This window comes from Lagopus leucura, unplaced genomic scaffold, assembly GCF_019238085.1.
Source record: "Lagopus leucura isolate 7727_CA_CO unplaced genomic scaffold, USGS_WTPT01 Super-Scaffold_100012, whole genome shotgun sequence".
Classification (NCBI taxonomy): domain Eukaryota; kingdom Metazoa; phylum Chordata; class Aves; order Galliformes; family Phasianidae; genus Lagopus; species Lagopus leucura.
The window spans coordinates 3,366,996-3,381,763 of record NW_024962267.1 but is presented as its reverse complement, the minus strand read 5'-3'; the positions used below and the strand labels follow the sequence as shown (position 1 = coordinate 3,381,763).

Below are 14,768 nucleotides of genomic sequence, written 5' to 3'. Positions count from 1 at the left end.
ACCGGCTGCGGCCTTCCCCTCTGGACGCAGCTGGAGCGGTGGTTCGGCCAACGGCCCGGAAAACGGCCGGGATTTGGGACAGTACAGAGCTCCAAACGCCCCCGGGAGCCGCTGCAGCAGTGCCTGGCGCGTGGAGCAAGGGGCTGTTAAAACTAAAAAGGAAATTATCGCGTAGAAAAATGTCCCTGATCTTAACCTGTGTGTTTACGCTGCCATTCAAGCCGTGTCAGTCTGCAATAGAAACAGAAGCTTTCTTGCTCTGTACGTACGGAGTTTGTGAGTACGGGGTTTGTAGTCACGTGTAATGGGAAGGGAGGATGCAAGTCCTGTGGTAAGATGCTGAGTAGCCTGTTGAAAGCAGGAATATACTCTTCTCCTTCCAAATTTCTAACCAAAATTAAAATAACAATATGATTTTTAAAAAGATAAACCAAACACAAAGGAGAGATTGACTTGTGAGTCAGGAAATCTTGAAGTAAATAGAGTACTACATGGTGAATCAACACCAGCTTCAATAGGCTTTGGTACAAGGCTTTCTTCCTCTAAATGCCCTGCTTAAAATGTAAAAAAAAATTTATCTAGCCTCTTCAATTTGCTTTAGACGTTCTTAATTGATTAAATAATTGATTTCATCCAAATGCACTTGGCAAGTCAAAAGTAACAAATTCAGCATCTTTTAAAAGGAAAGTCCATATGATTTGCAGAAGTCACCTCCTTGCGGATAAAATGTACTTTTAAAGGGGAGATCAGATTTCCTAGAGTTAAGTGAGTTTGCACAAGGGTAAGTGCTGCCCTGAGATCCCCACAGGGCTCAGGTCCTCCCTGTCACTTATGTGCGTATGTGTCCCTGCAGTCTGCCGCCCAGGCCATCTGCATTTTACTATTCTACTAGTTTGAGGGAGTTCCATATTTGTAAGCATCCAATATTTGAGGTGTAACAGCAGAGGAGACAAAACCAAAGCTGTGATATGCAGCTGCAAAACAGCCAATCAATCACCAGATAATACTGGCTGTGATTTCAGATAGAATAGCAGCCTGAGGCCATGCCACAGAAAGTTTGAAGGATAAGTGAGCACTGTGAGCTTGGCATTACCATTGCCTCAAATCAGTTGATGCTGACTAACCGCATCAGCAGATATTGGATGGTGTTTGTTATTTTCACTGGTGGTAGAGAAGATACAGAGAGATTTGGAGCTGTTTGTATGCAAATATAAATCACATATATGTCACAATATGTTAGATTTGTGTTCCAGAACTTGACGTTTGATCTATGTCCCAAAACTTGTAATTTAAAACTTCTCTTTTTTTGCGAAGTATAAGAAAATACAGCATATAAATACGGTAATGTGAATTAATCATAATGTTTCATTATGTATAATGTTACTGCATAGGGCTGCAACAAGTCAGGAGGAAATTCTTTCCTCAGAGGACAGTGAGGCCCTGGCACAGCTGCCCAGAGGAGCTGTGGGTGCCCCATCCCTGGGGTGCTCAAGGCCAGGTTGGATGGGGCCATGGGCAGCCTGCAGCAGGGCGTGGGACTGGGTGGGCTGCAAGGTCCCTTCCAACCCCAGCCATTCTGTGATTGATCTGTATGTTCATTACAGTGAAGCCGAACACCAGAGCTTCACTCTTGAACATCAGACCGATGTGGGTTTTTTGGACAGAGATGATGTTCCCCCCCTCAAAGTACATTATATAAAAATGGTACTGATGTGACCTTGGAACTTTATAAATATCCATTTACTTTGCTTGGAAGGTCTGACCCTTCTCCCCGCTCCTGGCGTTTCCCAACAGCCACGGGGCCATAGCATGGCAGGGATGAGCGGAGTGCAGGGGCTCCATGTGAGCGAGGGGTACCGTCTGTGGCTTCGCGAAAATGCCAATTGAGGCCTTCTCAAACGATGCTCTGCGGATGTAAGGATGCCTTACAAGTTGCAGACAAGGCTGGTTCTTCCATTTCCTTACTAAATCACGTTTTTCTCTGAGTTCGGCACCCCGCCGTTCCATCGGCGCTCCCTTAAGCCAGCGCTGAGCTGACCGTAGGCCCCGGGCCCGCCCCAGGTCCCCTGCACCGCCCCGGCCGCTCGGCTCGGCGAGCCACCCTTCGGAGCCGCCACCTCCCCGCCCTCCGCTCGGCCCCTCTGCACCGCCCCCGCGGCTCTTCGGCGGCGGCAGCGGTACGTGCGGGATGGCGGCGCCAGGCTGGGCTCCGCGCGCGGGAGGGCTGGGGGCGGCCTTCCCTCGGGCCCCGGGTAGAGGGAGGCGCCGCGGGGCTCAGGCCGATGCTGGGAGTCGGGCTCGGAGCTTCCCGCTGCCCCCCTTCCCCTTACACGCGGCCGCGGCCGAGGGAGCGCTGGGCTGCGGCTGCGCGGGGCCGCTCTCCGTGCTGCCTCACTATCGGCGTGTGTCCCAGTCTTCCTCGGTGAGCGGAGGGTTTCTGGGCTTTCTGTGGTTTGTAATGCAGTTTTGAGAATGCTTATTGAATTTCCACCGATATTAAATATCTTCTTGTGCTTTTAGTTTATATTCTGCACAGTAAATAGAAGACAGAAGTGGTTGTTGAGGGAGGTATACATTTCCCGGTTTGAATCTGTGTGTTTCTAATTTTCAAAACACTTGGCATTTTTCTTGGGTTTCTTTTTATAAGACGTTAAAACAAGTTACAGCTTAAGATCGTGTAGATCTGTGACAAATCCCTTGCATCTGCTGAATGGTTTCCAGAAAGAGTGCTGGGAACCGGCCTGCAGGTTGTTCTGCATTGCTGTCCCTGCTCCCAGCTGCTAGCACAGGGGAAGAAGACCATTCACTCATTCTGACAGCTCTGCATTGTAGCCTCTGTTTAAAAGCCATTGGTACAACCACTGATGATTGCTGCTTTTGGCTATCATCACTGGGCATGTTTGGTTCCGTGCATATGCATCTATGCAGCATTTGTTAATAACTTGAGAAATGTGGAGGATTGGCAAACAGTCTTGTAACAGTGGCCAGCTTAGGACTTAAGATTTTATTGAAGATTGCTCAGTTGTGATTTAACAGTGGATTGATCGTCCTTTGGCCTGTGTTTCACTTTGTTTAATCCACTTTATGAAATCTTATAAGAGGTCCTCCCAACTTCTCACAGTGTGTATCTGTGTCATTAGATGGAAAGATCAAACTTCTTATGGACACTGCATGGAATAAATAGCACCACATAAATTTTCCCGGATAAATTTGTTTCTAAGCACAAGGAATGAAGCAGGCAGAAGCAATAAAAGCACTAAAAGAGGGAGTATAAAGCAAATTCATTATTAAAAAATTACTTACTGTGTAATAGCTGGAAAAATGTACCTTTTTGCATGCTTTCATTTTGCACAGGGAAAAAAGTCATGTTATGAGGCATCATAAGTTAAAATTGTTCAGAGCTCAGGAGCTTGTGCTCACTCACTTCCTTTTATCACTAACAGTTTCATTTCCTTTAAGCCCCCTGTTGGCATCATGGAGCAGCTTCCGTATGAAGGCAAGTCTCTGTGACTTGTGCTCTCCTTGCACATGAAAAAGCCCATCTTTGCCTTCTCAGTATTAGCATGGCAGCAGGTGCATTTTTGGGGTAGCTTTTTAAATATGGAAGTATTTTTTAAATTTATTTAGAAAGTTATTACCAGAGGTAATAACTTTTCTTAACACTTCTGGGTGTTTTGATATTCTTTGTTCACTCTCAGAAGAATTCAAAGCATGGATTTTTTTTTTAAGCTTACATTAACTACTACATTAAAAGGCAGATACATCAATTTTTAGCTAGGATTTATGACTGTGTCTAACTGCTTTAATTCTGTCTCACTACAGGTACCTCAGAACTGAGTTACCAGTATAGTGACCATACAGGATGAAAAGAAAAGAAGTGCCCATTTTTCAGATGCCAAAGTTTGTTCTGTGAAACAGTATTTTGCTGTGAAAAATGAAAGAATCTTTCTAGACACTGTTAAAGGTAGCTGATGGACTTAGAAAAATGCTTTGTTTGAGGCAAGTTTGCTTGTCTGCACTGAGACATTACCAAGCCCGAACTCTGAGCAACGATCTGCTTCTGAGCCAGATAAATAACTGTACCCATGAAGATGAAGTGTTCAGCCTTGTTGGCAAGAACAAGGCCAGGCTTTCTGAAAAGCATGTGGGAATTGCATTGAATGTGTTATGGCAGTTGCAGAAGAAGAAGCCACTTCTCTTAAGGACTTCTGACTATGTAAGAAATCACTCCCAGTTTCTAACTCTTTGCTTTTTAGCAGAAAACAAAGTAGAACACATGGATAATGAGGCAATAGTGGACGCTCTGTATAGTATACTGAGGTAAGCAGTATTATGTTGATATCCACATCTATACATTGTGCATCTGGTAATAAGAAGAGGGTGTTTTTGGAGTAACAGCTCAGCTGTAAGGAAATCTAACTTCCTGTGCCAGATCTGAGTTTTGTACTCCTGATAAATAGAATTATGATTATGAATGCATAAATGTGTATGATGTGTTTTTGGGTACATTTGTTTGATTGGAAGGAGCAATAGAAATGTAAAGCATGATAAATAATGGGAAGACATTTTTCTCTTCAATGTATTTCTTTTACTCTCTTAAGCAATCTTTCAAACTGCTGTGACATTTTTGACTTTTCTGAAGGCTCAGTGTGGAAAGCCATGATTCCTTGGCAGGAGCGCTCGTTACAGAGGCATGGAAAAGATTGGAAAGGCAAGTACTGAACTAGTATGCTTTGTGAAAAGTGTAAGTTGTAGCTGTGGTTTGCTTCACACAGGGCTACCCTGGCTTCTCAAAGAGTATTGACTTCTGGATTGCGTAGGGTTTCGTACACACAATACGCTTCCTTATAAAATACCTGAGCATTTTGTCTGAGTTCAGGATATCACCATGTCACAGGAAATGTGTAAATATTTTGTTCCCGTTTTGTAATTCGAATGTTACTTACAATTTATACAGTTGTTGAATTAGATTTTTGCCTTCAGTTATTTACCTTTTATTTCTAGTGAATATTCTGTCTTTGTTTGATGTCTTCACAGCCTTAGTTTACCAGCTTTGTCTAAATTTGCACTGTGTTTACACAAGCAGCGCAGACATTTTAGTCCCCTAACTGGCAAAATAGCACATCTTGTGGACACGAAACTGGATTACGTACAGGATTTAAGGTAAGTGTCAAAGAGAAACTGAGTAGTGTGGGAAACAATGTGTCACAATTGCTGTTTTGGGTGAGGGTTTTTTTTGTTTTTTTTTTGGTTAAACATTTTCAGTTTTTTTCAATTGAAGGTTAATTCAGTTTGGGGTTTGTGGAAAAGATGTGATTTGTGCATTGGTTTTCATGAGAAAGTTTACTCAGGTTAAAACAATATCCCAATTATTTTTTGAAGAATTTATTTGTGACCAATCTAAGTGCCTAACTAAAACTAATGTTTCACTTAAAGTGGAATAAAAGGTATTCCTTCAATCTGATTCTAAATTTCTTCTGAACTTCTCTGAGAATATACAGGTCATTTCACCAGATGTCTGTCTGTTTTCCTTGAGGTTAGTAGTTTCTCTGTTATGACATGATGAATAGTGATGAGGAATCTTAAAACAAATCTATTTTTATTTATCTTCAGAGCATTTTTTGTCAAGGTGAATCAATCAGTTCTTTTGGTAATGTGTCTGTTACATTATCCTGATGCTAAAATTGAGTTGAATCATAGAATCACAAAGGTTGGAAAAGGCCTCTAAGACCATCCAGTCCAACCATCCACCTACCACCCATATTTCCCCACTAGAACCATGTCTCTTAGTACAAAAGAAGAACCATAGGCAAAAAAAAGTCCAAGCTTATTTTTCTTGCCTCTCTTCTCCCTGGGCCGTTACAGCAAATGCTGCTCTTTTTTCCCCCCACCTTTTCCAGCACCATCAGTCTCCATTTATTTATTTATTTTTGGACACACAGAGCCAGCTTATGAAATTAATTGAATGAGTGAGACTGCATTTCTTTACAGAACTGACTCTTGTTTGTCTGAAGTTATCCTGTTAGGAAGGGATTTTTTTCTTTAGGATTGATGGTGACTCTTCTCCCTGTTCTGTCTTCTGGCAATTGTTTGGGTTTCTTTAATTTTTCACCGAAGATTAAAGATCTTTTTGCAAATTTAAATGAGACATCCCAGGAGTTTGCCTTAGTCAAGTGGTTTTACACAAACAACTTTGTAAGAGTTGAAAAATCCCAATTGTTTCAGTAATTCTCTAAAAGCACAATTTTTAAGTTATTTGAACAAATGCTTTTTGCTGAGCTATTTTTTGTAGATTAGATTCTGAACTCCTCGTGGCGCCGAAGCCAGCAACATCCTAACTAACATTCCTTTATTTGGCTAGTTTATTTGAGAAGTCTAAAATGTGTTGCTTAACTGTGTTCAATGTATAAGCTTAAAGTCTTCTGAATTTTTTAGGATCTTGTCAGTTTTGATGATCAGTGTATCTGGTGTCATCTCACGGAGTTTTCAGGACCGATTACTACAGAAGGTGGAACAACTATTGGGAGAAGAAGTCCATTTCAACTATGCCAAAAGAATTGTACAGTTTCTTCAACTTAGTAAACTGGCATATCCTTCTTTGCTAGAAAAATGCAACAAGGTTTTCTTAAAAAGCACCTCTCATCTTGATTTAGACAATATTAGTCTTATTTTTGGACTGTATGAGCAGCTGGGTTTTGACAGTGCGGAGTTCCGCCTCATTGCTAAACAGCTGCTGTCTGAATCAATAGATGATTACCATGATCCTGAATCTTTTGCAAAATTATTTTTTGTTCTTGGGCCTATGGCTGGGTCCAAGGTAAGAGAAAGGTAAGATTCTTAACAGGCATTATTTTTACATAGTCTTTCATGGAAATTGAAAATCTGTTGGTGTTTTGGGGAATTTCTGAGCATATCTATGACATCTGATGATTAGGTTTTCTATTCCTAACTTTATAGCTATGAACTGTTTCGTTACAGAAAGCAATTTGTTTTGAAACAGTTGTGTAGGAAGTTGTATCTAGTAACTAAGGTGCATGGGAATACTGTTACTCAAGACCATCTTGTTACTCTGTCTCCTATTATTTCTTTGCACTGTGGGTAGTGGTAACAAACTTTTTGCCTTTTTCCTGAGAAATATATGCAATAGTGTGTATTACATTTTTTCCTTTTAAGATCTGCAGTAGCTGAAACTACAAGATTGGAGTCTTGTCCTATCCCATTGTGGTGTACAAAATCACAGAACTGTAGAGGTTGGAAGGGATCCCTAAGGTCATTGAGCCCAAACCCCAGATCACTGAGTCCAGCCCCTAAGCCCACCATATCCAGTATGAAAGGGTGGCAGCAGGGAATCCTCCAGCATTAATGTAGCGATTGGAGCCCTGTATTACATTGCAGATCTTGGTCTGCCTGCATTTTTGTGCCACAAAATCCTGGTATTGTTCATGGCTCTCTCGGAGCCTTAGGCAGAATTTATTGTATTAGTTATGATTAGCAATGTTTTCAGACTTTGCTTCAGTAGCATTTCCTTCTCTTCAAATCTCTGGGTATTCTTTACCATAACTTACACAATAAATTATTTTCCTTACAATAAGTTTAGCCAGTTTAACTGGCCAAAACCTTTTCCTAGATCTTTTTGTCGTTTTCATGAAAGTGAAAATGAGGCAGCACAAGTTATTAGCCTTATTTGCCCCAGAATCGGTTCAATTCATATTTGATTTTGTGATTTGTTGCTTGCTGGTTGGTGGTGAATTTTTATTTTTGACTACTTTCAGAAGTGTTGGACTCAGTATCCTGATTTAATACATTTGCATCTTTGTGTGTGCCATGCTGTTCAGAAGAATGGTTCACAGCATAGAACTGTCTAGCTGGGGAGAATCTGTTTTCCTGTATTTCCTGATGTAGTCTGGTGTTCTTTCTCTCTTTCAGACAAAGAATATTGTTACAGTCTTTGCTGTGACTTTTCAGCAGTTTTTCTTTGGGAAATAAATTCTTTCTTCTCATTAGGTTGGTAACAACTGCAGCACTCATTGCAGAAGGATTTAGCAGTCATCAAGCATTAGTGATACTGAAGACAATGCTGAAAATGAAATGTAGACATTCTCACCTGCTTGAAAAGTAATTTTTTAAAGACTACAAAGTAATTGTGTTCTATAGTTATAGATGAATGTGTTAAGAAAAAATATGTGGTATCCTTTGGGAGTGGAGACTGTGTCACATACAAACACGTGCAGTCTGTGCATGTTACCTGTTACAGACTTTAGAATATCACAGGTTGACCCTGAAGTGATTGAGTAATTCAGGAATTTCACAGAAGGGCATTTCATTTCTAGCAAATTAGTGGAATATAGCTTTTAGCTTATTTACTATTATGTGATCTCTTTTGTGTGAACTTAGCCTGTGAGAATCACTGTAAACTGCTGAGACAAATGAGAATATAGTAAGTTGCAGAGAGTAAACCCTGTCTAGCTGTCCTGTTACTAATGTGAGTTGTTTCTTCAAAAGTTATTGTGCCCTAACTTGAACTACTAAGTCTTTAAGAACTTAAGCCAGATTCTCTGCAATTGTAAACTGAACAACAAAACTGAGGTGGAGAAGAGTGCAGATGTATATAATTGTCTATTTAGTTACTGTGCAACATGGGGAACCCCTTCTTCATTTGAGGTGTTGTGTTCTGCAGTATCTTTTGCATTAGCATAATACCATGTCATCTTTTTCTGTTTGTATTCAGAATGGTTTCTGTTCTGCACAGACACCTGGATGGCTATCACGTATTGCAGTTGGTAAAGTTAACACAGTGCTTGGTGTTGTTGCATTGCCATGATCAGGAGTTGTTTGCCAAGCTGAAAATGTTGTTATTTGGGTAAGTGTTTGTTTTTGAGAATTCGGTTTCTTATTTAATTGAAGTATTACACAGTAGTCTAGTTAATATGTTAAATGACAAGCTAAAATGTTTTCCTCAAATATGATAAAGTAACAAGCTATTACAATGATATAATTTGATTAAATACATAAATCAAAGGATATGAAATGGGTTTTATCTTGGCTGTAGATCTAGTAGTATCTACTAATAAAAGTGTTACCTTTTAAAACACTATTTTTCCCCTTCCACTGGCTACTGCAACACAGAGACATTGAATAGGAAATTTTGGCTGATACGATGTAGGAAGGGCATGTATTAATCTCTTTTTTTGATACTTGAAGATACTTGAAGCAGTCAATGAAAAGTAACCAAGGATGTCATGGTTGGAACAGGTGAAAGTATAAAGCAGAAATACTATTCTACAGAACAGAGAACTTTCTAGTTAGTTCTCATTGTTGTGAAGAGATCTGCCACCACTGCTTTCACTTTTTGTGGAAATTATCCTTGACCTAGGTACCTACAAACTCAGTTAACAAAGGGCAGAACTTCCTTAGTAAGTGCTTCTGTGCTCTCAGTAACACTTCAAGCCTCACCAGCTAAGATGCTCACTGTCATCTTCCTCTTTTCGATTTGAATGTTAGAAGGAAGAAATTAATGTTGAAATGAAAAAAAAACCCACTTAAATAGTCACTGTCTGTGTGAATTTTGTGCCCCTGGTTTTGTGTTTCTTTCATTCTTGAAACAATGTACTACTATTGCCTTTTCAAATAGAACTTAGGTGCAACCCTGCCTGTGGCAGGGGCTTTGGAACTTGATGATCCTTGAGGTCCCTTCAAGCCCAGGCCGTTCTATGGTTTTATGAGTTCATTTGCTGTCTAAAAAAAAACAAAAAAAAAAAAAAAACAAAAAAAACAAAAAAAAACAAAAAAAAACCCACAAAAATAAGCAAATGTTTGCACTCTGTTGATGTCAATGGTCTGTTTTTCTTTTTGTCTCTTTTCAGTTTTCTAAAATCTAGTGTCATACCTGCTGATACTGCTGCAATAATTCGCACACTGGCCATGCTTCCATCCTCTCAAGTGGAGGAAATCATTATAAACAAAGCAACAGCAGTTCTACCTCAGTGCAGACTCCAGAACCTCAGTTGCATTGCTACAGCTCTTGTCAAATGGAATCATTATGACAAGTTGCAGTGGCAAAACACTTCTGAGCTACATGCAAAGCTTCTGCAAAAACTGAATGACTGTGGATTTCAAAGACTTCAGGAAGCCAGGAACTTAAATCTCCTGTTGGAAGAAATTACATATGTGAATGGAGAGTGGTTGCAGGAAGTCATCAGTGAGGAGGCTGTGGCTGCATGTCGACGTTTGGTAGATCAAGTAACATGGGCAAATGTGTTACAGTTGTCTGTTTTTCTCATAAAAACAAACCATCGCTGTCCTTCGTTACTTGACAGAATAGCATCTGTGACTGTTCAAAATATAAACAAGGTACTATAGTTTTTCTTTTGATCTACTGTATAAGTTCTTCATTTAGAAAAGGACAGGTTAGTAGCAAATGGGATAGAATTCAAGCCTGGAAATCTAGACTTTTATGGTTTTACCTAATTGTTTGTTTCTCTTGAATTTTGATTAAACATACAACTTTTTTTTAAGCGAGTTTACACAATTCATCTTTTCAGCTCACTTGCAGCAGTTTTACATACAGCAGTTTTTTATTGGTGGAACGAAATTGCAATTACGCAGATTTGGGCTTGGCCACTGCTTTGGGAGTAGATGTTTAAATTACTGTAGCTGTCTCATCCTTTTCCATGGTGCACACAGCTTATAATGGCTCTTCCATTGGACCAGAGGTCATTCTAGCTCGGAATCCAAGCTTTGACAAACGTGAGAATATTTGGTTTTGTAGCAAAGACAAATGAAGGTTTTGAGATCATCTCCCTGGAACAACCATTCACAGATGCTGAGATTTTCCAGGATAAAGATAATTTTCTTTAATAGCTGTTTTTGGATCTGTCCCATGCTTTTTTTTTCTGGCATTTTTAGGGATTTTGAATCTCCTAATTTTTCAAGCTTTCAAAAAAGCAATGCACTGTTAGTGATTTTATTTATTGATTTATTTTTTAAATAATGTAAGAATGATTGTTCAAACACATTTCCTTTCATTCCTTAAAACTGTTTCCTGAAATTTTCACTACATGTCAATTTATATTAAGAACTGTGTTCAGCATCTCCATGGATATGTGCTAAAAACAGTTTGGTGTGGCTCTGCACAGAAAGGTACATTCCTAGAACTTTTTCTTGTTCTGCATCCTTCTTGAGTTGGAGGTCTTGAATAGTGCAGTGCTAGGAGCACTGAGCACTTCTCCTGGGCATTGATTAATGTTTTTCGGAGAAAAATTCACAGTGCCTCAAAGAGGTACACTCTTTGGTACACTCTAGGTACACTCTAACTCTTTCAGCACTTGTCTTTCTCTTTGTCCACTGAAAGCTGTTTTATTTCCACATGTTACTTTGCACTTTCTTCTCTTTTTTCTCTTTTCCTTTCTTTTGTTCCTGTTCAGTCAGCATTAGGTCAACTGTAATCCTTTGTGTTCAGGTTTTCATTTGATCATATTAAACGTTCCTTTTACCTCTTTACAGTATAGTCACATCACATGGCAAATATATTTTTTGTTAACCATTCTTGTGTGGATCTCCTCGATAATCTGTGTTTTGGGTCACAGTCACTGTTTCTCAATGTGTTGCCCTCCTTCCCCTCCCTCCCTCTCCCAAATTAGGAACTGATGTAAAAGACATTCTGTTTTGTCTTGTGACAGTGTATTTTATAAAACAAACAAAAAGAAACCATTGGATGGGAAACCTTTTAAAAATCCTAAAGTCTAAGCACAGAGTAACACTTGGATCATCTTCATCTAACAGCTTTTGATTTTTAGCCATAGTTGCAATTTGAATGACTTGTGCATTTTATTATTTTTATGTTTTTGTCTACCCGAAAAAGTACTTCATCATTAGGTTTCCATATTCTAAATAATTTATAAAATCCTTTTTACTACAAAACAATTTTAGAATACTTTTCAACAGCTCAACTTAGGATCTGTTTTTTCCCCAGATCCACCCACTGGAAATGTATTTCATTCTCTATCTTTTCTCTGTTCTGAACTATGATCCTCCTGCCAGTGAAGAGTTCTTTCAGAGTTGTATCCAACATCTGACTTCTAACTTGAGTAAGTATATTAGAGGAACATGGGCTGAGTGCCGCTGAAACATTTTGTTTGTACTGGACAAAACTGTGTGTGTGATGGCATTTTTTAAGCCAAGTGAAAAAACGTGTCTGTGTGCTCTGTGAAATTAAAAGTATATTTCTGTGGGGTTTTCTGGCTTCATTTCACTCTTTACAAAGTACTGTTTGTACAGGACCAGCAAACTATCTTGAGCATAGTATAACGAAGCTGAAAGGTCTGATTAATGTTCTGTGATGTCGTTGAAAAGAATTGCTTTGGCATTCCCCAGAGAATCATTACTTGGGAGCAGGACATATTTTAGAGCTCACCAAAAATGCCTAAGTTGTAGGGAAAAATGTGTAGATCTAATTGTGGAGTTAGCTTTTTTTTTTTTTATTTATTTTTTTTTTTTTTTTTAATGTTAAGATAGACTTGGGAAGCAGAAAAGCATTACAAAAGTCCTTTCAATGCCCTGTAGTGTTAATATGGATTTCTGTTTCATTTCTAAAGGTTGTTTTGAAACTCATCACTTGGTGCTGCTGGGTTACATTTTGGCAGTGGCTGGGTATTTTCCTCCCGCTCTCATAAACACAGTATTTGATGTTTCTTTCCTAAGCAGATTGGATGCTCAACTTGAAGGTAAATATCTAGCTCTGATGAATTGAGTTATGTGACATTTGGTATAAAATGGAATTGTGGTCGTGTGTAACTTGAGAAGTAGACTGTACATCATTTGGTCTTCTGGAAAGACTGCTCTGTATGATCTAGTTAGTATTTGAATGCTAAAAGGGAAGGAATAAACAAAATCTATATGTTAGAAGTGCTGGCATATATTACAGATGATGTTGCCAGATAAGACAAGTTCACTCTAAGAAAAATTATAGTCAATTTATTGCACTTGGTATATTTAATTTTAATGGAAATAAAATTACCTGAATATAGTATTATTATAAGAAGTTGTTGCAGTCCAAAGGTCAAGAAATAATGTGGAATTCTGGTCTGCAAAAAATGTGCGCCACCGGACTCTACTTCCAAAATAAGAGATCGAATGCTTGTTTGACTGTTCCTTGTCCTTGTTTGCTACTGATGTGCTGTTGCCATTTTGCCATCAAAAGATAAATGCTGAGAATTTAAATCACTGCTTTCTTTTGTCATGCTATTGCTCTTAATATTGAGCAATTTTTTTTTTTTTTCTGTAGGGGATTCAGTGAAGCCTTCTAAAATTGTGTAGCATTAATTTTATAAGTGCCATAGTATAAGGCTATTGTATTTTTAGTAAATGATTCAGAAGTATCCATCTACTTGATTATAATGGGTTTTTCACTTTACAGTTCACACTTTTTTCTATGTTGTTTAATTTAGTCCTGTCTGATACCTTGAGGCAGAGGGTCCGCTCACGGCTTATGAAACTGAACAGAGCAGTCTGTCTGGAATGTCCGGAGTTTCACATCCCTTGGTTTCATGAGCACTATTTCCAGCGTGTCCCGTGTAAAGGTAAATCGTTGAGGAGAGCTGCCCTTGTTATTGTAATAGTCTGTTTTCAGCAGTCTGCTAGGCACTCGTTCTAAAACTGCTGGGCTGACACTAGCACACAATGGAAGCCCAGAAAGGCCATTATACACTGAAACGATGTTCTTCGAAAGTGTGAACACTTACTAGGTGTAAAACAGCAAGGCAGTTCTTCCCAGGAGAACCGATATACTGGAGAGGTGGTATTTATATGTAAGAAATATGATCTAAACAAAATACAGCTGGTGTATATGACATGGAGGATGGTGTAAGAATTGAGGTCATCGAGGTTGTCTACTGGAGGAGATGCTGTGTTTTCAGAATGGAACACTTTGATGATTTAGCCATTAGGAAGCTAAACTGCTGTCATCTTCAAAAGAGTTAAGGTTCATCAAGGATGTGAGATGGAGCGGTCAGGTGTTCAGCCTCATAGATGTAGCAGCTGAGAACTTTCAGGACAGCAGTGATCTCAGGAAGTCTAGCTGATGCAAACAGAATGTCTCCTCCGTTAATTCTTATGGTATTAATTCTGCTTTGCTATCTGTCAGACTAATCTGCTTTCTAATCTGTGAGAATGAAGATGTTTAATGGAGCAAGGTATTAAGCAATCTGCAACATGTGGAGAAATAACAGCAGACTATGCCTGCAATGGATGCAAAATTATTAAATACTTATTTAACAGTCTAATCATAATTTAAAAAAAATTCAATTGATTAAACTTGCAACCAAAGTGCTTGTGGGAAAACAGGGATGGAAATTCTGGATTTGCAGTTTGTGCTTAGTAGGTACCGGTCACTTTCTACCCAAAAGATGATGATGTGACCTCTGAATTGTGATGGAATAATACCGAGGATCACTGCTTTAATTCAGTAGGCTGGCTATCAAAAGTGCAATGTCACAAGGTACTGAAGTTTCAGAACTTCAGCTGTTGTGTATTTTGACTAATTAATTCTTTATTTTGTCTTCGTAGGCATTAGCCAAATAAATCCACTGCGACAGCATGTTCACAGAATGCTGGCAGAGATCTTAGGAGGGAGCCATTATGCAAGAGTATCTGTTCTCACACCATACTACTATGAAATAGGTGAGAAGTTCCACTTTCAAGGATTGTTTTGGAGACTGCTGATAGCACAATTACCACCAAGGCTGGCAAGCCCCTGGGGCTGTCTATTTGCA

The 14,768-nt window shown here is 39.2% G+C and overlaps 1 protein-coding gene across 7 annotated transcripts in view; it reads left to right on the top strand.

Moving 5' to 3' along the window:
• FASTKD1 (FAST kinase domains 1) overlaps nt 1–14,768 on the top strand; it is a 38,510-nt gene that overhangs the window by 235 nt on the left and 23,507 nt on the right. For 4 of the 7 annotated variants that reach the window (XR_006179571.1, XM_042874418.1, XM_042874417.1 and 1 more), the window contains exons 1-12: nt 10–261; nt 3,823–4,320; nt 4,643–4,711; nt 5,038–5,163; nt 6,436–6,828; nt 8,005–8,115; nt 8,729–8,860; nt 9,864–10,350; nt 11,972–12,086; nt 12,594–12,722; nt 13,446–13,577; nt 14,563–14,676. Coding sequence is in view for 6 of the 7 variants with exons in the window: in XM_042874418.1 (XP_042730352.1) it covers nt 3,986–4,320; nt 4,643–4,711; nt 5,038–5,163; nt 6,436–6,828; nt 8,005–8,115; nt 8,729–8,860; nt 9,864–10,350; nt 11,972–12,086; nt 12,594–12,722; nt 13,446–13,577; nt 14,563–14,676 (2,143 nt within the window). In the remaining variant the exon portion in view is untranslated. Of the gene's footprint in view, nt 1–9; nt 262–2,144; nt 2,178–2,340; nt 2,423–3,822; nt 4,321–4,642; nt 4,712–5,037; nt 5,164–6,435; nt 6,829–8,004; nt 8,116–8,728; nt 8,861–9,863; nt 10,351–11,971; nt 12,087–12,593; nt 12,723–13,445; nt 13,578–14,562; nt 14,677–14,768 lie in introns of those variants that run through there. The other 3 variants (XM_042874414.1, XM_042874413.1, XM_042874415.1) reach the window with 3 other exon arrangements.